The 25,040-nt window shown below is 37.3% G+C and overlaps 1 protein-coding gene across 1 annotated transcript; it reads right to left on the bottom strand.

Moving 5' to 3' along the window:
• Positions 1–255: 255 nt before the first annotated feature.
• PLEKHA3 (pleckstrin homology domain containing A3) lies at positions 256–24,968 on the bottom strand. Its single transcript, XM_086718997.1, has 8 exons — positions 24,595–24,968; positions 20,454–20,570; positions 14,219–14,374; positions 11,936–12,072; positions 10,353–10,517; positions 7,300–7,343; positions 5,208–5,323; positions 256–2,293 (listed from the first exon to the last, which is right to left on the bottom strand). Exons 1-8 carry the CDS (start codon positions 24,632–24,634, stop codon positions 2,166–2,168), a joined length of 903 nt encoding a protein of 300 aa, XP_086575123.1. The 5' UTR covers positions 24,635–24,968; the 3' UTR covers positions 256–2,165.
• Between the last annotated feature and the right edge of the window lie 72 nt (positions 24,969–25,040).

The raw sequence follows: 25,040 nt of genomic DNA, 5'->3' as shown, positions 1-25,040 counted from the left end.
ACACTTGAACATACACAGGGCTCCTCAAAATGCAAGGTTCACTAAAGCTTTATCGATTGCTTCATGCTATCAATTCACTAATCAAAACCTAGACATAATTCAAGATACATTTATACTCCTCCCAAAAAATGATTTCACAAATGTGTTGGTTCCTAAGGGAAAAAGCAGGTCCCAGTAACAATAAAAGCCATACTTAGGAATATGGCACACCTGTTCAAAGCACCTGTTTCAAGGGGGAAAAAATGATACAAACCAGAAATGATAGCATTTTATTTTAAAAAATATTTACAGAAAACTGTTCAGGAACTCATCTTTTTGGATAAAGCAATAAAAAAATGGATTTGTTTCCTATGAGTTCAAAAGCTTGTTATAGTATTTTCATTATAAACCTACTGGTTCAAAAAAAGTACCTACCTGAAAAACTCCCTATCAGTAGCACCTTGACTTTCATTATCTAGTCACTATGCAAATTCTTACTACCACAAAAAAAAGGAAAAAGTCTGATTACTCACTCAACATGAAACTTACTACATTATTAAACTTTTCTCAAATTCAACATATGAAGTACAACATACGAATGGAAAAATTCCACTTAATCTAGCCTAATGACCTGTGTGCTACTTAAAATCACAAATACTTTTAAGCAGCATACAGTTTATCTAAATGCATATTAATGTATTTAGATTGTGCCCATTTTAAACTTACAATTACAGATTTATTTTAGTGAAGTAAATACCAAATATTAACTGTTTAAAAAAACTTCCCACATAAACCTACAAGAGAAATTTAAAGTGAAACAGGCCACACTATTCTAAGCTCATAGGCAACAAAACTAAAAATATGACTCATTTGTGTATTCACTAGGCGGTCCAAATATACAAACAAAATCAAAGCAATGAAGAATACTAATAGCACTTGATAAAGATCAGACAGAATATCAACAATGTAAAAAATACAATGTATTATATGATACGTTTGAATGCAAAAACCATATATTTATTAAACATGTGATTAACTTAAAAACACCAAACCAGTTTGTTTTAAAGTGCTCCTCATCCAAGACCTTGGACAAAACCATCACTCCAAAGTGAATTTTTTTAAAAAAACAGTTTACAAGGCAAACACTGACAATAGGTATGGACAGGCACTACCAAAAAATGCTATTTGTTCTTTAATTAAATAATGCCATTCTCAAGTGATGTAGAGTGGTCACTTTGACAGAATTCCTTTTTTGTATAAATAGTCATAAATAAAAAATGTCTCTAGATAGTCTAAAGAGCTGCAAACATTAATACCTTACAACAGCAGCTTAATGTCTATTTTAGGAAAAAAGCACTAAAATCCTCTTCCATTGAAAGGCGTTTATTTCTCTGGTGTAAGTGAGCAAGGTCACTACAACATTAACCTCTTTTCTAGAACAATGTAAATAACAAATGTATACACATCTTAAATTTGGTAGGTCATAAAAGTCAGGATGCAATCATTTTTTGATGCAACAGAAAAATAAATAAATAAAAGTTAAATACTTTAACCCAACATTTGGTACTGACAAATCAGTAGTGTCAACTTCACATATGAAGGACAGCACAGTCTGGTTTTTAAAAAATCCTCAATGTGTCACGGTATTTGGGCTAAAAATATTTGGAATATTAAATGTCTCCTTTTGCTTAAAAGAATACAATAGAATCACCATCAAGCTGCTATCGTAACTCATTTTTAGCTGGGGTAAAGTGACCATTTGGTCCATGGCACAAGTTACATATATCACACGTCTGTCAAACTGAAACCTTATGTTTATAAGATTTCATGTTTATAAGCTACAATACACCCTGACTAAGCTGTCAGTCCCTCACAGTTTTTTAGAAAAATATCTACATTTGTCCTTATGGATGTCAAAATGTTACACCATCATTTGTTTAAAAAAAAAAAAAAAAAAAAGATGCACATTCATACTGTGAAGTTATTAGGAAAATACTCTTGCAAATAAACTATATAAAGATAAAATACACTTCAAAGGTATGTGGGTTGTTTTTTTGTTTGTTTGTTTTACAGTATTCTATAAAGTGCAGAGAAATCCTAAGGGAAAAACTACTCCCTAGAACATAGTTTAATTACAGCAGCTTTTGCATAGCAATACTTAGAGGAAGTTGGACACTTCCATTTCCTCAGGAAGAGAAGGATGGAAGAGGATCTTCCGATTCAGATTTTTTTTTGGCCATAAGTCTGCTTTCCTCGGGAATGGTTGCTGATGCCAAATCTCCATTAAGTGTATTTCTTGAACAGTGAACAGGTCCTATTCAGAGATAAATTAAAAGGTTAAACAGCCTATCAATATAACTCCAGTTCTTTATGAAAAAAACAATTTTAAATTTCCTACTCAGGGACATGAAATTCCTTCAGCTTCCTACTAATTTTTTGGTTGACCGTTGAATAGAGAAAAATCTAACTTTCCCACTATTGGCAGTCATAAGGAGAAGCTTCGGAGTTAACAAAATAACTTATGAAGCTATCTGGAGCAGAGACGGTTTTGTTCACTGCTAGAACCACGGTTGGCATGTAATGGGCAGTCAATAAACATGTGCTGAACTGAATGTAGTCTTTCTTAGCTAACCATTGCTTTTCAGGCCTGATTTGTTGTAATGCTGTCCGTATCCTCCTTGTGTTCTAGGGTTAAAAAAAAAAAAAAAAAGACCCAAAAAGGTTACATGCCTAATCCAAGATTACCCAACTGGTAACAGAACTAGGACTAATTCAGGTTTGCTCTTTTTACCACAAGACTTTCTGAGCAGAGCTGACAAGGTATTTCACACTGAAAGGTCCCATATCTCCACTTGGAATGCAGCTGACAGAACTATCATTGCAGTTCCGACTGAATACAGTTAAACACACTGGCATGGCCCTGTTGCAAAACAATTGCACTTTTATATGTACATATTTATTTGAATTTACCATAAACATTTATTACTTCTATAATTTTTAAAAATCCAGTTAATAAATAATAGAAGCAGTTTTATCTCTCAAGGAAAAGAATATCTGGGGATAAAGGCTTCGGACTAAGACCACCCAACTGTAAAACATGTACTTTGTAAAGAAGAACAGTAATTCAGTCTCTGCTCTGTCAACTAACTGAGACACTAAACTTTAGGATAAATAGCAGGAAACCTAAGGATAAAACTTCTGACCTAGGCTACACTTCCCAATTTAAAAAAAGTTCTAGAGAACTGAGACACATGTATGTATATAAATATGTATGCATGTGTGTATGTTTGTGCAGATATGTGTGACTACTTTTGTTACACTCCTTAGCAGCTAACTAGGGGAATGCTACATGGAATAAGGCATGCATACTCAGAACTTATAAAAATTGTTTTCAAAAATTCAAAGCCAGGGGTGCCCGGCTGACTCAGTCGGTAGGGCATGCGACTCTTGATCTCAGGGTCATGAGTTCAAGTCCCACATTGGGCATGCAGCCTACTTAAAAAAAAAAAAAAAAATTAAGGGGCGCCTGGCTGGCTCAGTCTGTTAAGCATCCACCTCGATTTTTGGCTCAGGTCATAATCTCACAATTATGAGACTGAGCCCTGCTTCAGGCTCTGCACTTAGCATGGTGCTTGCTTGGGACTGTCTCTCTCCCTCTCCTTCTGCCCCTCCCCCACAAGCTTGCTCTCTGTCTCTCTCTCATAAATAAATAAACTTAAAAAAAAAATTCAAAACCAGCGTGCTTAAAAAGAGAGCAAAGAAAAATGGCTAGCTTTAAAAAAATTATTTTCACTGTCACAAATAAAAATGATCCCCATAAAGTAAAAAAGAGCTGCATCCAGAGAAAAGTACAAGGCAGCATATAGAGCTCTTTCATGGGCTCTAGATTAAAAGGGTCATGTATACAAGGCAGAAAGAACAAGGTATATCAGAATATACATTACCTGCCCCCAGTAATTTTTCTTCCCACACCTAACCCCTAACCCTCTTCCTCTTATCTCTTTCAAGTTGTACTAAATTGGCCCAGGAAAGTTACTTTCTCCCTTCCCCTTCCCACCCTCACCCATTTTCCTTCCTTCATTTCTTTTACCCATTTCCTCAACTTGAGTTAAAAATGGCAATGAGTGTAGAGTAGTCCTCTATGTCAATAAATAGTTCTGTGAAGAAAATGGACTTAAAAAAAAAAAGATGCCATCAACTCCTAAAAATCTGAAAATGGGCAGCAGGCCCTCTCCAACCTCCACCATTTTCGTGAACTCTACATTCTCCTCTAATTAAACCTGTTTAACCTTCTGGTTCAGTGAAACAATTCTATCCTAATCAATGTGAATTAGCTGAGCTCTTCTAGACAACCTAAAGAATCTAAACACCACTTATCACACCATTTCCACAAGGGAAATAAAATCTGTTCCCAACAACAGACTTACAAACTCCTGGAACACAACCTGCCCCCCAAATAGGAACTCTATGTAATTTCCATCACACATGCTTCATGGGCAATAGTAAAGACCCTGAAAAGCAAAAGTATATTAATAGAGCTGTAATAATAAGACTCTATTTGTGTTCACTGGAAATCATGGTCACTACTGTCTAACTAGATATTCTGACACATTTTCAAAGCTTTTTCTTGGAAGAGAAAAATAAATTTTAACCTAAATCATAAAACCTTGCCTAAAGTATTCAATCACAGGATGCTGCTCTTTAAAGAAAAAAGGAGAAAAGGGCATAGGAATAAATGCTACCCTAATTCACCACCACCACCAGAAAAAATTATTTTCCTTGGCCATTTCAAATTATTTAAGCAATAATACCGATTTTTTTTTCTCTGCACTCAGAACTTGCCTTTATTTTCCCCTAGAATCCCAACCACAATTGATGCTTTGTTCTAAAACGCTTTTTTAATGTAAATATAGTGGGAGTAGAACATTACTAAGAGATTACTAAAATATAGTGGGAAGAAAACAGTTTGATGTTATACATATTAATCTAAGATATGGCATTTACACAGTTACTCAGCACTTCTTAGTTAATAATAAAGGTGTCTGTAGGAGGATATTATGAGCTTCTGTTGATTGTGTGCTATTTGCCTGGCTCTGAATTAAGGAATTAATCCAAAGGGAAAAGACAGTGTTCACTGTCAGTGTCCTTCATTGACTACAACACACATAGAGTCCCACCACAATTTGGGGGAATAAGCCAAAGAAAGAGAGAGGGCCCATTTAACTTACTGTCTGGGTCTTCAAGAGGAGTATCATTACAAGAGTCTGTATCTGAGTAGGTTCTTCGGCGTCGCTGGGAGAGTCGGTGAAGTGTAGATATTGGTTCTTTTACAGAGTGGCTATTCCTGCAAATTAAATAAAAAGCATTGCATCATAAGGCCTTAAACAAATGATAACACCCTGAACTTACCTGTAGTTTTACATGACTTATTCAAATGAAAGAGAACTATTTTTATGCCCAAAGTTCTATTTTAGCAACATTTGACTCCTTCAAAGGTCACGCCACAGGCAAGTCAAATCATTCACAATCCAGCCGGTAACCTGAAGAATATGGCCTCTGAGCCGAATTAAATGGAAAGGGGGAACCATGAAGCAACTTCTTTTATACAGAAGGGTCCACCAAGACATTAGATATACCAGATGGTTAACAAATGTTTGAAAACTAGAAGTTATGACCTACACAAGTGCATGAATCTAGTGTCAATCCATATCATCAAAAACAGCAGAATGAAGGGGGTGGGCAAGTAGGTTAGGAACATGCTAGAGGTCAACTCACTGACAGCAGCAAGAACAAATAAATGTGGCAAATGGAGGCCATAAAAACTATTTTAAAAAACAGTCTAGAAAATCAGAAAAGTAGACAAGTCAATCTAAAATATTTAATATAGAAATAAACCACCACCACTCAACAGCACCTTGGCTACCACTGTATAAAAACCCAACATTACTGTTCTTAATGATAATCTTGATTCATTACGAAAAAAAATTTTTTTAACTCTAATTATATTTTATCTAATTAGGTAGAAAAGATAAAATACAGTTCACAAAAATTTCTATCATAAAAATGAAAGTTTATAAAAGGAATCAAGCTTCTATTTTTCTGGAAAATTCAGCTAGTGAAACTCTTTATTCCCTGACAGGACTGGATACATATATTCATCACTGGACTCTGTGCACATAATAGTCCAATCACAGATTACATAATCATGGAGGTGGGGGGGGGGGGCAGTGACAAAACAACAGTAAGGGCTCAGTTAACAGTTATTTTAAGAGTTTTGTTTGTTTGTTTTTGTTTTTTGAGAGAGCATGAGCATGAGGGTCAGAGAGGGAGGAAAAGAGAGAATATCCCAAGCAGGCTCTACACTATCAGTGCAGAGCCTGACATGGGTCTTAAACTTATGAGTGTGAGATCATGACCTGAGCAGAAACCAAAAGTCAGATGCTTAACCAACTGGGGCCACCTAGGTGCCGCACTTACTCTTTTTTTTTTTTAATTTTTTTTAATGTTTATTTATTTTTGAGAGAGACAGAACGAGAGAGAGAGAGAGAATGAGGGAAGGGCAGAGAGAGAAGGAGACACAGAATCTGAAGCAAGCTCCAGGCTCCAAGCTGTCAGCACAGAGACCAACGCGGGGCTGGATCCCACGAACTGCAAGATCATGATGTGATTCAAAGTCGGGACACTTAACTGACTGAGCCACCCAGGTGCCCCGGCAGTTAGTCTTAACATAAGAGAAATAAAGCTAATGTCACTACAATTTCATCATTTTCCGAAGAACCAAATATGACAACTAGGGCAACTTGAAAGACTATTATCTACTAAGATAATGAACATTTTAATAACCTGGGATATTGGCGAGATCTATCTAGAAGGCAAATGTCTTAATGTGTTCATATGCATATATACTTTAAAATATCAATTGGTTTTTCTCTCTTTTCAGTAAGATCTTTAATTCATAAACAACAGATCAGCATGAATATGTGACTATAAAAAGCTGTAGTAAAGTGAGTCTAAGCTCACCTCAAAACTGGATTTTTTTTACCATCATTTGATATAATTTCAAACATCTGAAAAAGGTACAATAGTCGGCAAGGTGCTTACCTTGCTGGTTAATTCATCCACTCATTTTTATCTTTACTGACTACCTACTAGGACCAGGCCCTAAACTAGTAACTAAGAGATATAATGCTGAGCAAATCAGAACCAAGCTCTGCTCAAAAAGAGTTTCCATTCCACACTACTTCACGTTAAAGGCCCAAAGAATTTCCCTAAGTAGGTAAATTTCTGAGAGTACTTGGTTAAAAGAAAAGATTATTTTACCTCTCTGAACTGCAAGAACCAGGGTGGCTGACAGAACGCTTCATCTAGAAATTTAAAATAAAATAAGCATAATTAGTATGCGAAGTAGAATACAGCTCTTATTATCATTATCATAATTAACACAAATTTACTCCGAAAAAAAGATGACTAGCCAAGATATTTATTTTTTACAGACTCAAGCAACACTATTAGCACAATGTCAAGCTTTGTCCCTAATAACAATTAATTGGAATCTTTCTCAACACCTATCAAAAATATGCTAGATTCTTTTCTCAATACTAAAAACCAAATTTTACATCATATACATAACATATATATCATATATATGTGTGCATATGTGAGTGCATGTATATAAAAATATTTTAAAAATATATAACTAATCCAAAAAAATCATACTATTTAAAGCAGTATCTAGCAAGCCAGAAAGTATTCTAATAAATATCTTCCTCTCTCTTTTTCTTAAAGGCCAGGAAAAGAGGCTGGTAGCAAAGCTTCTCTTTGTAATTCATTATTCAGGTAGCTGTTATACAGATGTTCTAAAGTGTGGTTTTTGTGGAAGATAGCATTAATAATCTGAGTCTTTTAAGAACTCAGAAGAACCCTAAGTCTCAAGTCTCTAAAACATACATTTTAAAAATTAAAAAACCTGAATGAGCAGAGTGTTAATAAATATGACAAATACTAAACACAATTTAAAAGATCCAATGACTCCACCAAAAAAATAGAAAGAGACCACCAATTAAAACAGATTATTTCAATGTTTAGCAAGGTAGCAGAAAAGCACAGTTTATACTACAGGTTGCTTTTATATTTATATGCAGGGGCTCAAGGGTCTTACCAGTCCAAGTCTAAAGTCTGTTATGTAAATAAGTGGCTGCTGTATTTGTAATGTAAGCCAACAATAGCTCTGAGAAATCCCAGCTGAAATGATGACAGATATGACCAACCCATTTTGTAGTCCAGAACATCTAATATGATTGACATTAAGATACAAATGGACATTAACATCTCCTTTAACAGAAGTCACTCCCTTCGGGATTACTAATCCAATGATATCCCCACTACAATTATCACTCAGTCTGGAGTCAAAATGATGATTTTCTGAACTTCCATTATGACCTGAAATAAGACTGAATGCAAATTTATTCTAAGAGGGACACAGTGATATTAGCTACATAAAGTAGTTTAACAATGAGTTTTAATAGTTTTAGAATTCTCAAATCTTTCAGGTTTATTTCCCATTTACTCATATTATTAACAAAGCAAGGAAAAATAAACAGCCTCTAACCAGTATTTTTTAGATTAACCTATTGGATTTCCTGTAACATTGCTACTGATAAAAAGTTTTGGTTTAAAAGAAACAGTTATCATTGCTTCTTATGCATAAAATACACATATGACCTCTCTGGACTATGGAGCATTTATAACAGAAGGCATTTTCCTCAGAAATTCAGTACAAAAACAGGCAGTTTTGAGGTGGCTTTATTGCATTTGATTCTATAAGGTCAAACATAGTAGTATTTGTAGTGAAGTCTGTATTTGACACCTTACATATCAACTTCAGGAACACAGTGTTATATATACACCCACCTCAAAAGACCTTTTCTTGTTATTCAACCATACAGGTTATCTCACAGTTCATAACGTATCTACAGTTGTGTTATAAGGCAATATTGTCAAAATGTTCTACTGAACACCACAGTCTTGTGAGCTGTTATTTAAAAATACACAGGAAGGGTTCACTTGTCAAATAAATTTCAGAAACAATGCACACCACCTCTCCTCAGAGATTCATAATACACATTATCATAGAAGAGATTCTAAGATGTCCAGTGACAGACCCATTTAGAACTTCCCAAACTAATCTGCCCATAAAACTCATTTTCATAGTATACCTGTCTCAGAGGACATTATTAGCCCATCATACATTGATTAGAAAACGATGATCTAGGAGCACCTGGGTGGCTCAGTCGGTTGAGCATCCGACTTCGGCTCAGGTCATGATCTCACAGCTTGTGAGTTCGAGCTCCGCATCAGGCTCTGTGCTGATAGCTCAGAGCCTGGAGCCTGCTTTGGATTCTGTGCCTCCCTCTCTCTCTGCCCCTAACCCACTCGCATTCTTTCTCTGTCTCTCTCAAAAATAAATAAACATTAAAAAAAAAATTAAAAAAAAAAAGAAAATGATGATCTAAATAAACGTAGGTAATAATCTTTACTAAATCTCATATAACTAAATTGGCTGGCGTGGTTAAGAGAACCTCGGAATGAGTTGTACCCAATTCCTTCTTCTAACAAATATGCCTTCAGGTAATTGCTAAAGTAGTAGCCAAGTGGTATTGTTCCTTCTATAAAAGGGCTCCCGAAAACACTTGGATGAAAGAAATGTAAAGTCTCATCAGACTCTGTCTCACCTATGAGTTCCCTACAGCTTGCCTGGGCAAGTTTATTAACCTGGAAAGGACAAGGAGTTCACCACCCCTGGCAAAGGGTAATCGTTCAGAGCGATCACAAGGAAAGAAACTGACATGAAGCACCTGCATTACACAGATCAGCTCCTTTGCAATGACCTGCTGATGGAGAAGACCTTTTATTTTATAGATGAAGAAAATGAGGTCCAGAGAAATTAAGTAACTTGCCTACTCAGAGGGCTCAAGTCCAAATATGGGCTATAAAATACTGTTTTCCCTGTAACATGTTCTTTCAAACCCCTGTCAAACTCCTTTAAAGATCTGCTTAATTTTATTCCTTTGTGAGTAAAACATTACCCCATTGTGATGTTTTTACCGAGTAGAGCACTGTCCCCAACCTTTTCTGTGTCACAACACCCACAGAGCATTATAATATATTTCTGGCACTCTGGGGTAAATGGCACAGTCCCTCCAAGGGAAGAGGACAGGACCTTGGCACATGCTGAGCCCACAGAGCTAAGAGGCTCCAATACAGAATATTCTATCTGTTGACCATTTCCCTCCACTGCCAGTTTCCATCTTTAAAAACAAAAACAAAAACAAAAACAAAAATGCAACATCACTGGAAGAAAAACAAGTTCCAACCATTTGAACAGGAGAAGGCGACACAGGGGAAACCAAGGGATCCGGATGGGACAGCTGAAACATCTCAGGTTTAAACTTGGCATTCGCTATCTTCACACATTCCTCAAGCGTTGTGATGAATGTATTACATGTGGCACTAAGCAGAGAAGAGGCTTCATTCATGTTCTGAAAAATTACACACTGAGTTGAAAAGATTCAACCACAATTATATGGAATCATGCAGCACATTATAATCACGTAACTAAACCTTACCTAACAACAGACACCTTACTAGGTTACGTGCAAATCTATTTAAAATATACTACCTTAGACAATTAAAGCAATATATAAATAAGAAATGTCTATCAGGCAAACAGTGTACGAAATTAGATTCCATGAAAAAATAAATTTTGCATTTAAACCAAATATCATATTGAAAAACTATATCCAAAAATTTATCTTAGATAAACCTAACCTAAACAGTAATTTTCTAAGTATCAAAATTCTGAAGGTGGTCACAGCAGAACACCCTGAGCGTTACTAAGTGGCAAGCACAATTCATATCTACTCCAAACCCATTCTCCTGACTGGTGGAAGCCACTCATGGCTATTCCATGACCCTCTGTCAAATATTGAGATTTCTTAATTTCCACTGACCCAGACAAAAAAAGATGAGAAGTCTGTTAAGGAGTTTCTGGGACTTTTGTTCCCAGATAAAAGCCCAGGACAGCAAGTTAAGAAAGTCTCTTTCCACCCTGGTTACCCCACTGCCTCCTGCCTCTGTATGACCTTGGCCTTGCACATAAGGGGGCAAATCCAACACACCAAGAATGGCAGAGTGGAAGGCTGGAGCAAGACCAGGTCCTTGATATTGTCACTGAGCCGCTGGAGCAAATGTGAGGGCACCCACCTCCAGAGAGCTTGTGGTGAAACAGTGAGTGCCCTGAGGGTCTAATGTACCTACAACTAAATATGACCTCACATAAGATTGTTCCCCACCAGGAGAAGGCCACAGAAGTAGGAAAATTTCTTGTCCCGTTTCTCCTAAGTTAGGTAAAAGGTGACTGGGAACCATGCTGGCTTTTCACCCAGAGAACAGTTGGGCCCGCTGGTCCTCCTTTATCAGAAAGTGTGAACCTATTTCATAGCCAGGTCCCACAAATTCGAAATTTGATTACTGCATTACTGTTCTGAGAAGGACTTTTTTAAAAAGTTATTTGACAAAGCTAAGTTATCAACTCTGAGTCATAGAAACTGGGACCTCATCACAAAAAGAAAGAGAAGAGCAGCTGTCCAATGATTCATTCAGCTAGCCCAGAGAACAAAGCCTGGAATGCTTCTTCCCCACCCCAACCTCCAAATTATCAGATTGGCTGATTCCCTTGATTAAATAAGCCTTGATTCCCTGGGGCAGTGTGCTGCTTCCTGCTTTACTCTGGTTGCACAGATACAATCTAGAAGATCCTAGAGATTTCCAGAGTCTGGAGTAGGGATTGCCCAGAAGAGCTAAAAATAGCTTCTCTGCCACCTTATGAGAAGAACCTCACCCACCAGTGTATTACAAAGCATAATCAGACATGAAGGGATAATCTTTGTATATATACCTCTACACTGGGAGATGAATGATTCTCATCATGGTGAACAAATTCTTGGATAGTATGAACTTGCTGCATTAGGAGGTCACAGTAGAGACGAAGTTCAGACATTTTGGTTTTCAGAGATTCACTGGTTTCACTTATCTCTGAAAGGAATATATATAAACATTCAGTCAGATTGTTTTCATATTCTTTCAGCAATAAAACAAAATGGAATCATTTAAAAGTAATGCAATAGATAATAAATACCTATATGAATAGATATAAATACCTATAGCTTAAGAGGTGTGGGCCCTTGGAAACAGATACAAGGATATTGAGGAAATACCCTCTCTTCAAATAATTGGGGAAAAAATGGAAGTCATATGTCTGACATGAAGCTTAGGTAGATTAATTTCCAGATGCAATATGATGACCACTGGATGTTTTATACAGGACATTTCCATTCCATTGCTCATTCTTCATTTGAAAAGTGCTTTATATTTCTTCTTTTGTAAATTGTCTTTTCTGTCCTTTACATATTTTTCCAATTTTGATGTTCAGTTTTTCTCTTAATAATATACAAATTAATCTATAAAAGTTCTTACACACTAAAGATAGCAATCTTTCCCCTGTCCTATATACTGCAAGTATGTTTCCAGTTCTATCTGCTCTTTCAGCTTTCTTTATTGTACCTTTTAACGCAGAGAAGTTTTTAATTTTTATGTCATTAAAACTATTGTATTAAACATCTGCTTTCTTCTGTTCCTTTCATAACTTCATTTTCACATTATATTGTTTTCACAATTGTCTTATTAAGAGCTTACTTTCTTTTATTTAATACGTCCAGACACACTAAACATCCAGCCATACAATTCATTCTAAAGTAGAAATATAAACAGCACAAGTAAGGAAAAATACACGTAGCAGATCCTGGCGTTTTTCCATATTCCCTGAGCCACTAGTCAGTGGCTAGTGATACTAGCCACAAAGCAACTCTGGCCACAGTGGACCAAACAAGCTCTATCTGCTTATTTGACCTAGCCTGAATTAGGTTCTACTCAAATTTAAGTCCATTCCCTCTTTTCTTTCAATTATAGTGCAAAATATGTAATGAAATTTACTGTTTTAGCCATTTTTAAGTGTATAGTTCAGTGACATTAAGTATATTCACATTGTCCTACAATCACCACACCATCATCCATCTCCAGAACTCTGTCATCTTCCCCACACCCTAGCCCCTTCAACCATTACTCTACTTTCTGTCTCTGTGACTCTGACTACTCTAGGTATGCTAGTAAGTACAATCATACAGTATTTGTCCTTTTGTGACTGGCTTATTTCACTTACTTATCTTTTAAGATTCACCCACATTGTAGCATGTGTCTCAACTCCCTTCCTTTTAAAGCCTGAATAATATTCCATTGTATGTATAATACTACATTTTGTTCACCTATTTCTTTGTCTATGTCCATTTGGGTTGTTTTTATCTTTTGGCTATTATGAATTTCCATTCCTTCTTATCCTACCTGTAGCCATACTCTATGCATGATGTTCTTTCATATGTTTTTCAAGGATTATAAATTCAATTTTGGACCTTCATTTTCAATACCCATAATTCAGTCATTGTCACTAATCTAAATAACTTCTATCATTTTTTAATTATAAAAAGTAATATACACTCAATGAAAACTTTCAGAAAATCAAAAAATATATATAGAAAAGAAAAATCAAAACAACCGCAAACTCACTGGCAAGACATAAATTATTTTATTATTTTTGCACTGTATCTGCATACGGTTGAAGTAATACCATAAATTATTTACTTTGCTTTTGATTTCTGTTTAATCCTTTGGAGTTGGCAATATATGAACATGGTAAAGTCAAAGGTACCAAAGGGTATATACAGTAAAAAGTGAGTCTCCTTCTCACAAATTACCTTTCCAAAGGTAACAACTTGACTGATTTCATAGATCTTTCCTGAGCTGGCCAATGAATGGATATGTAATTTTGAATCCTGCTTTTCTACAATTATCATTTAACACTGGGCATTTTCTCACATTATTAAAATTCCTTGTAAACATTTTACTGGCTACAGAGCAGCTTATTCCAGCCTAGAGGTAACTGAACCATTCCCCTAAATTTAAATTTTTGCATTGTTTACAAGTTTTTTTACTATGATGAATGTCATGCACGTAAATCTTCATCTACATTTCTGATATTTCTTGAGGCTAGATTCCTAAAAGTAGACAAGACAATTAACATTTATGTTTAAGAAAATATTCTCACCACCAAAGAAAAATTTATAGTTACCTTTTTCTTTTTTAGTCCTAGTATCAGTCAAACAAGCTTTGGAGCTCCCCAGAGCAACCAGCCACCTCTGTCTTTCAGCTGCATTCACTGCCTTCATGTAGAAATGCTGCTCTCCTGGAATGATTAATTCCATTCTTGTGTTGTCTGCTGAATGGACTATGATGATAAACACAGGAGAAATACAGTCATGAACCTAAGTAATTTGGGGAGAATCAAACTATCACTCTTACGCAGTATTAGATGTTACAGACACCTACAACAAGAAACTGAGATTCAAGATGCAGGCATTGACTTTCCCTAAAGGGCTATCTAGTAGCACCCTCAAAACCACCTTCTCACATCTACTCATGCTGGCAGAGGTGCTAAAGTGGTGATGGCAAGAGGAAGAGAAAACAGCAATGAAAACTAAAAACTCCCTCTCTTGGGGCTGCCTATACTACTTTAAATACACACGCACTGTCACACTTACCACACATTTTTTTACTGATTTCTTTGAAAACAGACTCTACGTCTTAGTATCCTCCAAGCCTAGGATAGTGCCTAGCATACAGAAGCAGCACAATAAATAAATGAATAAATGTACCTATGGCCATCTTCCATTAGAACAGCAGCCCTCAACTAAGGGGCACATCACAATCACCTAGAAAGTGTGAGTATTTTGGAGACCTTCTCCTCTTTCCCACCCCCCTCCTCCTCCTCCTCCTCCTCCTCTCCTAAACCACCCCCCACCTTGATACTCTGACAAAAGAGAACTAACCAAGAATTATACTGAGCCAATCCTCAATCGTTGTTGTAAGCATAAATTTGTGTTACACTGTCCTTAATCAAGAAGTATTCACTCAGCTCAGAGAAGTGCTGGTAGAGGGGGAAGACACAAGGGGAGAAAGAAACGAGTCTTTGCTCTAACAGAGCTGACAATTTAACCAAGGAAACAAACTGACACAACAAAAATAATCAAAACACCTAAATGATGAACTCTTTGGTACAGTGACTTCATGTGTAATTAAGATGGGAGAAAGGTGAGAGGAGGTGGGAAATAAGGCTTCTTGAAGAAGGATTTGACAATAGTAGGATTTAGTTAAGAGAAAAACTGCATTAAAAAAGGCCTAGATGAGGAAATAAACATAATATGTACTGAGGGTATCAGGAGTAAATAAAGCCTTGTGTTATATTACATAGTAATAATATTCACAATTGGACAAGCTGAGTTGAGCCAAATTATCAGGGGCTCTGCAAGTCTGGCAGAAGCCCTAATTTATATGATTAATTACCAAAAATATTGACCAGATGTACTATGGCAAATAAGTGCCACAAAAGCTTTGCTAGCTTATTATTCTATTTAGAAAGGCCATTCTTAGAGGTAGATAGTGAAATATACAAACATGCAACAATCAATGATGGGTGCAAAGATTTCCAAGCCAAGATAAAATTACTGAAATCCCAAGGCCCCAAGAGTAACTCTTTTTTTGCTGCTTGTTAATACTAGTGAAAGTATCAATAACTACCTTAAAAGAAAACAAAGCTCTAATTACCAATGATGCTGCTACAAATGAAAATAAGATGACTCCTTTTTAAACATACCAAGATTGATGTATTAACCAAGAGTGTCCCCTACAAAGTAGTCACCTAAGACAACAAACTTAAGAACAAGACTCCCCAAACATCAAGTTCTCAAGATAAAATGGACAAGAACTCTATATGCAAAACTGTAAAAAATTACTGAAATTAAAAACCTAATTAAATATACAAATACACCATGTTAGTAGATCAGAAGACTCAACACTGTCAAGAATACTATTCTTCCCAAATTGATGTATAGATTCAATATAATTCCAATCATAATTCCAGCAGACAGTTGTGGAAATTTACAAGCAGATTCTAAAACGTGTTAAGAAAATGCAAAGAGCCAATAATGGCCAAGACAATCCTGAAAAAAAACAAAGTTAGAAGACTTAGACCATCAAATACTAAGAAGTATAAAGCTAAAGAAATTAAGACAGTGTGATAATGGCACAAGGATAGAGAAATAGTCCCATGAAACAAAAGACAGTCCAGAAAAGGACCCAATGTACACGGTCATTTGCTTTGTGACAAAGATGTTCCTACAGTGCAGTAGGTGAAAGGTTGATATTTTCAATAATTGATACTCAGTCAACTGAATATCCCTATGAGAAAAAAATGAATCTTAACCCCTGCTGATACCATATATAAAAATAAATTTTAAGTCAATCACAGACCTAATACAGACTTAAATATAAAAGGTAAAACAATAAGCCTTCAAGAAGAAAAAAGATTTCCTAAGCGGGACATAAAAAGTTCTAATTAAAAATATTGAAAAACTGAACTTTATTGAAATTAATAACTTCTGCTTATCAAAAGATACCTTTAACAGAAAGAAAATGCAACCTACAAAGTGGAAGAAGATACAATACAAAGACTCATTTGGACTACATAAATATACACATATATATATATACATAATACATATATATATATATATATATATATATATATATATATACACACACACACACACACACATATATTTGGAAAATATTTATGTATCTCTAGTCTTTGGCCTAATTTCTAAATTGGGCTGTCATCTTTCATGTTGTGGGAAGTCCAAATATGTGTGTGTGTGCAAATGGAAAATACATATATACATATATTTGGAATATATATATATAGTGTACATATATATACATATATATGTATACACACACACACACACACACATACACACACACACACATTTGGACTTCCCACAAACAACATGAAAGATGACAGCCCAATTTAGAAATTAGGCCAAAGACTAGAAAGGACACTTCAAAAGAAGAGGACATTCAAATGACTAATTAATACCTGAAAAACTATTCATCATTAGTTATTGAAGAAATACAAGTTAAAACCACCATCAGATACCAACATATACACTAAAAATATTCACAATTTTAAAACTGATAATGCAAGTTTTGGCAAGGATGCAAAGCAACTGGAACACTCATATTCTGCTAGTTCAAGAATAAACTGATACAACCACTTTGGTAAACAGTTTGGCATTTCTTGTGACAAAGATTCTGTCCTTGATCAAACTTCAGTCAGGCTCCTCTGAGCCCTCTGCATGACTATGCCCGACCTTGGGCTTCCTTCTCTGTCCTTGTAGAGTCCAATCTTAGTAAGAACTCTGCTAAGTCAGAGTTAGCCAGAATCCTCTACCTTCAATATATGATTACCCTCAATATCCAAAAAAATTCCTCTAGCCCCAACATCCCCCAGGTCATATCTGGCCTGCCTTCAGCAAGAATCTGTTTACCCAGAATGCCCCCTAATCCCTCATGTTTCCTCTTAGTAATTTTCCATCCACCAATCCGCCCACTCTACTGCTTGGCTGCAAATTCCCACTTTTCTTTATCATATTTGGAGTTGAGCCCAATCTCTCTCCCCTACTACAAAGCCCAATGCAGTAGTCCCTATACCTATGATGAGAGACTTGAATAAAGTCAGCCTTATTAGCAAGTGTCAAGAATAATTTTCTCCTTAATTCTGTTAAAGCTAAAAGTATGAGTATCAATGCCTCAGCAATTCCATTCCACTTCCAGATATATACTGAATAGAAATGCATATGTATGTTCAGCAAAAGAGATATAATAAGAATATTTATGGCAGCTTTACTTACTCATTATAATCCCAAATAGAAAAACAAAAACAAAAAGAAAAAAAAAATTCACATCAATACTAGACTGAATAGGCAAGTTGTGGGATATTTATAACATCAGAAATACTACAGATCAGTAAGAATGACTGAACTACTATTACACAGAACAACATGGATGAATTTCACAATGTTGAGTGAAAGGAGCCAACACAAAAGAAAATACTGATTTATTCCATCTATAAAAATTCAAAAGTAGGCAATATTTATCTATGGTGATAAACGTCAAATTAATGGTTACTTTTTAAAGGGATTAATGGCTGAGGAAACATGACAATATCCTTGTATCCGAAAGGCTGACAACATTCTAATTCTTAATCTGGTTGATACTGACACAAGTGTGTGTACTTTGTAAACATTCTTCAAACTGAATATTTAAGATTTGCTCCCTTTTCTGTATTTTATTCTTGAATAGAATGATTACTTCAAACAAACAACAACAGTAAAAATGCTGCCACATCTTGAAACATTTTACAAGTGCCTTAGGATTCTGCTACTAACAGTCTTTTAAATATCCTCAAGGGTGGCAAATCTTTGAACTGTGTAGTTTGATTTCTGACTCTCACCAAATATCATTTGGAATCAAATCTGGGGAATAAAATGAGATAAAACCATCAATTTTTAAAAAAATAAAAACTCATACTTTGTGCTTTTCTTGTGTGATTTATAAACTGGTTTATAAGGCAATTCTAAAATAGGAGTTCTAAAGAGTTATGGGGGATGATGGTGCAATTAAAAATAAATATATAAAACTGAGTACCTGGAAAGCCAATACTTAATTGGTATACATTTCAGTACTTTTGTCTAAAATAAACAACAAAACTATGCCCCACATATTTCAGGGACGATGCAATAACAATACATTAGGCTGAAGTGTTTCTGTATCTTAGATAGCCATGACTTCCTTCCATTAGAACAGTACTAATTCTCAGCTAAAGGGGGCATGTTACAATCACATGGCAGCTATGTGCATTTTGGAGAAAGCTCCCTGCATGACACTTATCTACCCCAAGTTATAAATCACTGCTGTGGAAAGAACCCTAAACGAATGTGAAGAATTAGATGTGCAGCAAAGAAAAATTCTATTTTGTCTCCATAGCTAAATCGTACTAAGAACTACCACAAAACTACACCAAACTAGCAATCCAGCCCTGGAAAATATAAGATAATGCACTAGCTGCTGCTTTGCTTTAATCTAAATAAGAAAATACACAGAGCATTAAGATTACTCTCAAGTGTTTGACAGCTGTGACCAAGCACTCACCATGTCAAAGGAAGTACCCATCATGAAGGACAAGTATTCAAGACATAGAGGAGAAATGAAAAAGGCCTGTAGGTGCTTGATATTGGCTCCTCTAGTGCTTTAGTTTTTCCTTCAATTCTCTGAAGAACTTAGTACTTTTCATTATCATTTTGTCTGATCTCCCCTGCCTGCCTCCACCCCACACAACCCAACCACATACACAAATGAATCAATGGTCCATGAAACCTTCTTTCATGAAAATTACAGCATGACCTATTGCTTTAGTTCTTCTCTTTTGAAAGAAAAGGAAAACATCTCTATCACCCAGAAGAGCTGACCTCCGATTCAGAACCAGAGTTTTATGCCTTTGACTTCATGTTTTAGCAAAACTGACTCATTTAGCAAAACCCTGCAGAGCCTGCCTGATCATCTTTTGTTGGAGAAGAAGAAGCTGGAGGCACTGTAAGAATGTTCTGAAGGAAAGGGACAGAGCAGCAAGGAACAGAAAGCTGCTGGGACTGCTCGTCTCTCCAGAAGGACATCATATGGGCACCAGGCCAGGGATAAGACTGTTTTGTCTGGCGCTAGATGTACTCATGACCCAGTATGGAATACACTGCAGGTGCATGACCTGTCCAGATGCCAAATACTATGTTGTATGTGCTCGCTGTTATCAGACAAACTGCAAAAAATAAAAGAGGCTCGAGCTAGGGGACCGGTGCTTCGGCTCCTGGAGAGTCTTAGCCCCTTGCTTCCAATTCTCGTCACCGCACCTTTAGGCCCCATCTCTCTACAATCTTCAACTATTTTTTTTTTCTCAAATAAGTTCCATGCCCAACGTGGGGCTTGAACTCATGATCCTGAGATCAAGAGTCTCATGTTCTACTGACTGAGCCAGCTAGGCCCCGCACCTCATCACCTTTAAAGCTCAGCTTCCTATCTTTACAATACCTTATTTCATAATGAGTATAAAAGAGAACACTTGTGGACTCCATAAGGACACTGAAGTAGCAACCACAAAAATTGTTTTTCAGGTCCAAGTTAGAAAACTAACCCTAAGATTTTGAGTTTCAATAGAAGGAGGGAAAAAAAAAAACAAAAAACAAAAAAAACCAACTGTGCTTAACAATGTTAAGTGCCACTCTTAATTGCTAAGGAAATAAACAGCATTAGAAGATCCCTACCTGACTAGAAATGCTTTTTTTCCTCTTTTTGCATTGTAGTGAAGAATGCTTTCCTTACCTAACTTCAAATTTCTCTAATTCCATGCACTCACTTACCTTTAATTTCACAAACCGCCATCTTTATACTTCCTTTGCTCCCTTTGCAAACATCATCTTGTGAATCATAGTAGGACAGGATTCCATTATCTAAAACAAACCAACGTGGCTGCCAACCTGCAAAGATTATAAATAACAGATTAGTAAGAAATTACTTTAATCACAGAGAAAAGTATGATTTCAAAATTTGCCATCCATGTTTTCTTGGCTCTAAGGTGACATTCTGACAATGAAATTTCTAATGGCCAAGCCTTGCCGAAATTGTTCTTGCATCAATCCCACTTTGTTGGGAAAGATTTCTGGAGAAATCTATAGTTCAGCATAAATATAGGGGGTAATACCTTTAATCTGGTTCACAACCTTCTCATTAACAACCCATGAGACTCATGCTCAATAATAACCTATACTGGATGCAACATGACTGCCCTTTTCCTGAAGGGAACAGAGTTGGGTTTTGATGTAATGTTAAAAGACATGGATTCTAGCCCCCGCTTTATTCTAACTCTTTAGTTAGATAAGCTGAAACCAATCTTTTCACTTTAATAAATATAAAAAATTCCCAGTCTCAAAAATGAGTGGACTGAAAAAGGTGACCTCTCAGGTGCCACTCAGCCCTCTAATTCTGCAGTGCAACTTTCCCATCTCTTACAAGTTGCCTCGGCAAATTCCCTTGCACAAGTGGGTGCTGAATGAAGTATAGTCTCTTCCACAGAAGATGCATACTATAGTGAGAGCCTGCATTGCCCCTAATACCTCTCTCCTTGTACTGCTGTTGCCCAACTCAGGCCGAAATGCTAGAAACTGCAATCATTCGTTTCATTTGTGTTTATTCAGTGACTAGATCACACAACTATCATAGACTTGGCTCTCAGGCAAAGATGAGGATGAGGTTGATGGCTTTCCTCAGAGTTCAACTGCCACCCTTGCAAGCCAAACTCAGTGTTCCCTAAAATCTTATCAAGCATGCTACTGATTTACAACAGTTCACTGATTAATAACACAGTGACCATGACCAGGGTGCCTCACTGAAGGCAGTGTGACTGTCCTTGTTCTTTCTGTAACTATTAAATCATAATTCAGTCTGGTCACATTAGATGTAGCCCACTATCTGCTTAATCAATTCAGTTTTTCAAGGGCCAAATAGTGCCAGAACAGTGGCAGATGGGAGAATCATTCTTACACGCTGATAAGACCCAGGACTTATCTCCTCAAAGGCTTTTCCTGTAATACTTTTGAAATGACAGCATGGAGTCATCATAAAAAGGTTAAATTTCACAACAGGGAATGTCACAATACAGTTCAGAAAGACGGATACCCAAAATAATTAAAACAAGTTTTAAATACTTGGAAAATTCTTATTATGAAACACTATAGCCCCTAATGAGGCCTAGCAAATTAAAAGGTAAGTTCTTTTGGTACATGAACTTTATCTTGTTTGTCACTGCATTCCCAGCACCTAGAATGGTGCCTGGCACATAACAGGTGCTAAAACAAAATGTATTTCTCAAGTGATTAAATACCAGAAAAGTGAGATATTACATGTTATCCATGACAGTAAAGATATGCAATATATCCACAAGAGTATTTTGTATATCAGCATGCATAGAAATGATGAAAACATTATCTTTCCAAACACTAATTCACCTTGGCAAACAAATTACAAGCAGGGTGGTAAAAGTACACTCCACGCCACCCGAGGTCCTATGTGCCTATAAGACAAATTGGGATTCTGTAAGCCTGTATTATTGTGATTCAGTATCTCTTTAAAACAAATAATGAGTAAAATGACTTATTTCGAATTTGTAGCAACTTAGGGGTGCCTGGGTGGCTCAGTCTGTCTGTTAAGCCTCCAACTTTGGCTCAGGTCATAATCTCTCAGTATGTGAGTTCCAGCTCCGTGTCAGGCTCTGGGCTGACAGTTTGGAGCCTGGAGCCTGCTTCGGATTCTGTGTCCCCTTCTCTCTCTGCCCCTACCCCACTTGCTCTCTCTCTCTCTCTCTCTCTCTCTCTCTCAAAAATAAATAAGCATTAAAAAAAAATTTTTAAACAATTTGTAGCAACTTGAAAGGTGACCATGATTAAATAGATTAAAATAATTAAGAAAGTTATCTCTACACACATTTTTAAAGAAATATTTAATTAAAACAATCTCTAACTGATTCACACATTTATATAACAGAGGGCTATATCTGTGAAAAAGAGTCATAGGCATTCTTTAAAAAAAAAACAAAACACTTTCTTTTTATCTCAAACTACCAAATGTTACTGAAATCCTTGTTCTCTACAAAGGATTCTCAAAGAACACTGTCATGAAACTGAAAGGTTCCTTCAAGATCATCCAGTACAAACAGCTGCTCATTCTTCTGACCTAAGATGAACGAAAATTAATAATCAGGATGCCAGAGTCAAATTTAAATTTGAATTCTTCCAAACAAAAGATTTCATTGCAGCAAGCTCCTACAACACATACTAGCAGTTTACTTAAACGCTCTGCAAAGACTAAAAGCGTTAAGCGCACAAGTGGCTACAGTGCTCAGTGCCAGAGGAGATAAGAAAGATGGCCACCAAGACCACAGTATGCTCCAGGAATAAATTATGACTCATCTCAGTAATCACCAATTGCTCTATTGCAGGCATAAGTGGTTCCTCCCAAGACACTGTGGACACTATGCTTATGAATGTGTGCCATGAGATGATCATTTGCCTATCAAAGCATAGAAACTACTGTCTTTAAAGTTAATACCATATCTCAACTAAACAGCATAACTGCTCTCACAACTGCCCAAACGAAATGCTTAAGAAAAAATATTTACCTCGTTTTTAAATGTTTCCTGCTAAAATATATCCTTTATAGAAACAAACTGTTTGACATTTTAATGTGAGCAAAATAAAGCACGCATGCATACAAGTGTTAAAGCATTTGCTGCTATAAATTGGGCTTTAGCATTCCAATTAATAAAAAAAAAAAAAAAAAGAGGGAAGGAAGGAAGGGGCAACTGTAGCTCAATGCTTATGCCTTAAAGAGTTTATGTGCAGATTTTGCACAAGGTCAGGTGGACACAAGTTGAGTGTACTATGCAGTTACAAAGGGGTTCAGTACTTTGAGCAGAGTAAATAAATGGGTAGCAAATCAAGATTTTCCTATTACACTGGAACAAGAAATGATTGTTATTTAATCTTATTTTAAACTCATTTCCTTTCGTCTAATGTGGTGAAATCATAGAATTCTGAAGTTGGAAGACCCCTTCAGGATAAACTAACTGCTCATCCTGGCCTTCCCAGACTGAGATCTTGAGAGAGTAAGTGACTTGTCTTTACTGTTGGATGATGGCAGAGATGGGACTGCAACTCAGAATTAAGTCTCTTTTAATAAGCCAGGCTGTTGGTGTCGTGGAAAAAGACCCTTCCCTGCTGGCCTCTCATTTCTACAGAAACACAAAGCTCTTCAGAGTCTTTCCTTTCAACCCACTTCATGGGTGATGCTGACCTGCCTTTTCCACTTCTGTGTGTTGCACTGTCTTCCACTATTTCTCACACACTTACCTGAATTCCAAAATATAAAGATATCTCATTGCCAACCACCTTTTAAGAGAATGGTATCTGGGGACGATTTCCCAGAAAACCATGCTTTCTATGCTGAACAACTTCAACAAGAGAACTTTTAAAAGTAAACCGTGTTGCTAAGGAAATTAAAAAGAAATACAAAAAAGATTTCTTAAAATTAAATCTTGATCTTACAAGGTCCATTCTATTCCTATACCCTGACAACTCAGTTATTAGCAAAATGCCGAATTAAGTGTGAATAAGGATGGAGACAGCACCACGGGCAGAGTAACTGGGAATTGTCCCGGAAGCTACAGGAGGAAACAAGTATTATTACAGGGGCAAAGAAGTGGTCAAGCGCACTTCCCACCCTCAGGAAGGTGCGCAGTCTCGAACCGCCCCTACAGACGCCAGATCTAACACGGGACTCAGCTAGGGATTAGCCTCGGAAGCAGAAGGGGCCGGTTCCGTGCGAGGGTCACCGCAGGCCAGGCAGAGGGAGGGGCCCCTGAACGGTCTTTTCCGCAGCCTTCCCACCTAAACCCGCCCAAGCACCCGGCCTCTCCCGGCCGCCCTCGGAGCACGCGAGCCCTCTGACCTGTGAGATAGTTGGTCCACTTGTACAGAACCCCCTCCATGCTTCAGAGCCCGGCGCCGCGCATCCTCCTGGCCGGGCGCCGGCCGCGGTGCTGGGGTAGGCGCGGAGCTTGGGCAGCCCCTCCCGGCCCGCCCGGGCCCTCCCCGGGCAACCCCGCCGGCACCGAGCCGCCCTCAGCCTGCGCGCGCCGCCGGGACGTGGCGGCCCTTAGAGGCCGGGACGGCGGCCGCCGCGTGGAGCTCGAGGGCCGCGAGGCGCGGGCTCAGACATCCCCGGGCGAGCCGCGGCGGCGGCAAGATCACGACCGCAACCGGCCTCCCGCTCGCGCTTCCACCACACGGCTGTTCCGTCCCGCGCCCCGGCGCTCCCTCCTCCTCGCCCGCCTTCCTTCCCCCCGGGCTCCCCGTTTGTTTTCATTGACCCCGACGTCGCTTTCACTTCCTGGA

The sequence above is a fragment of the Puma concolor genome, chromosome C1, assembly GCF_028749965.1.
Source record: "Puma concolor isolate L17-30 chromosome C1, mPumCon1.1.hap2, whole genome shotgun sequence".
Taxonomy (NCBI): Eukaryota; Metazoa; Chordata; class Mammalia; order Carnivora; family Felidae; genus Puma; species Puma concolor.
Note: the sequence above shows the minus strand (reverse complement) of the source record. Positions and strands in the feature narration are given on the sequence as shown.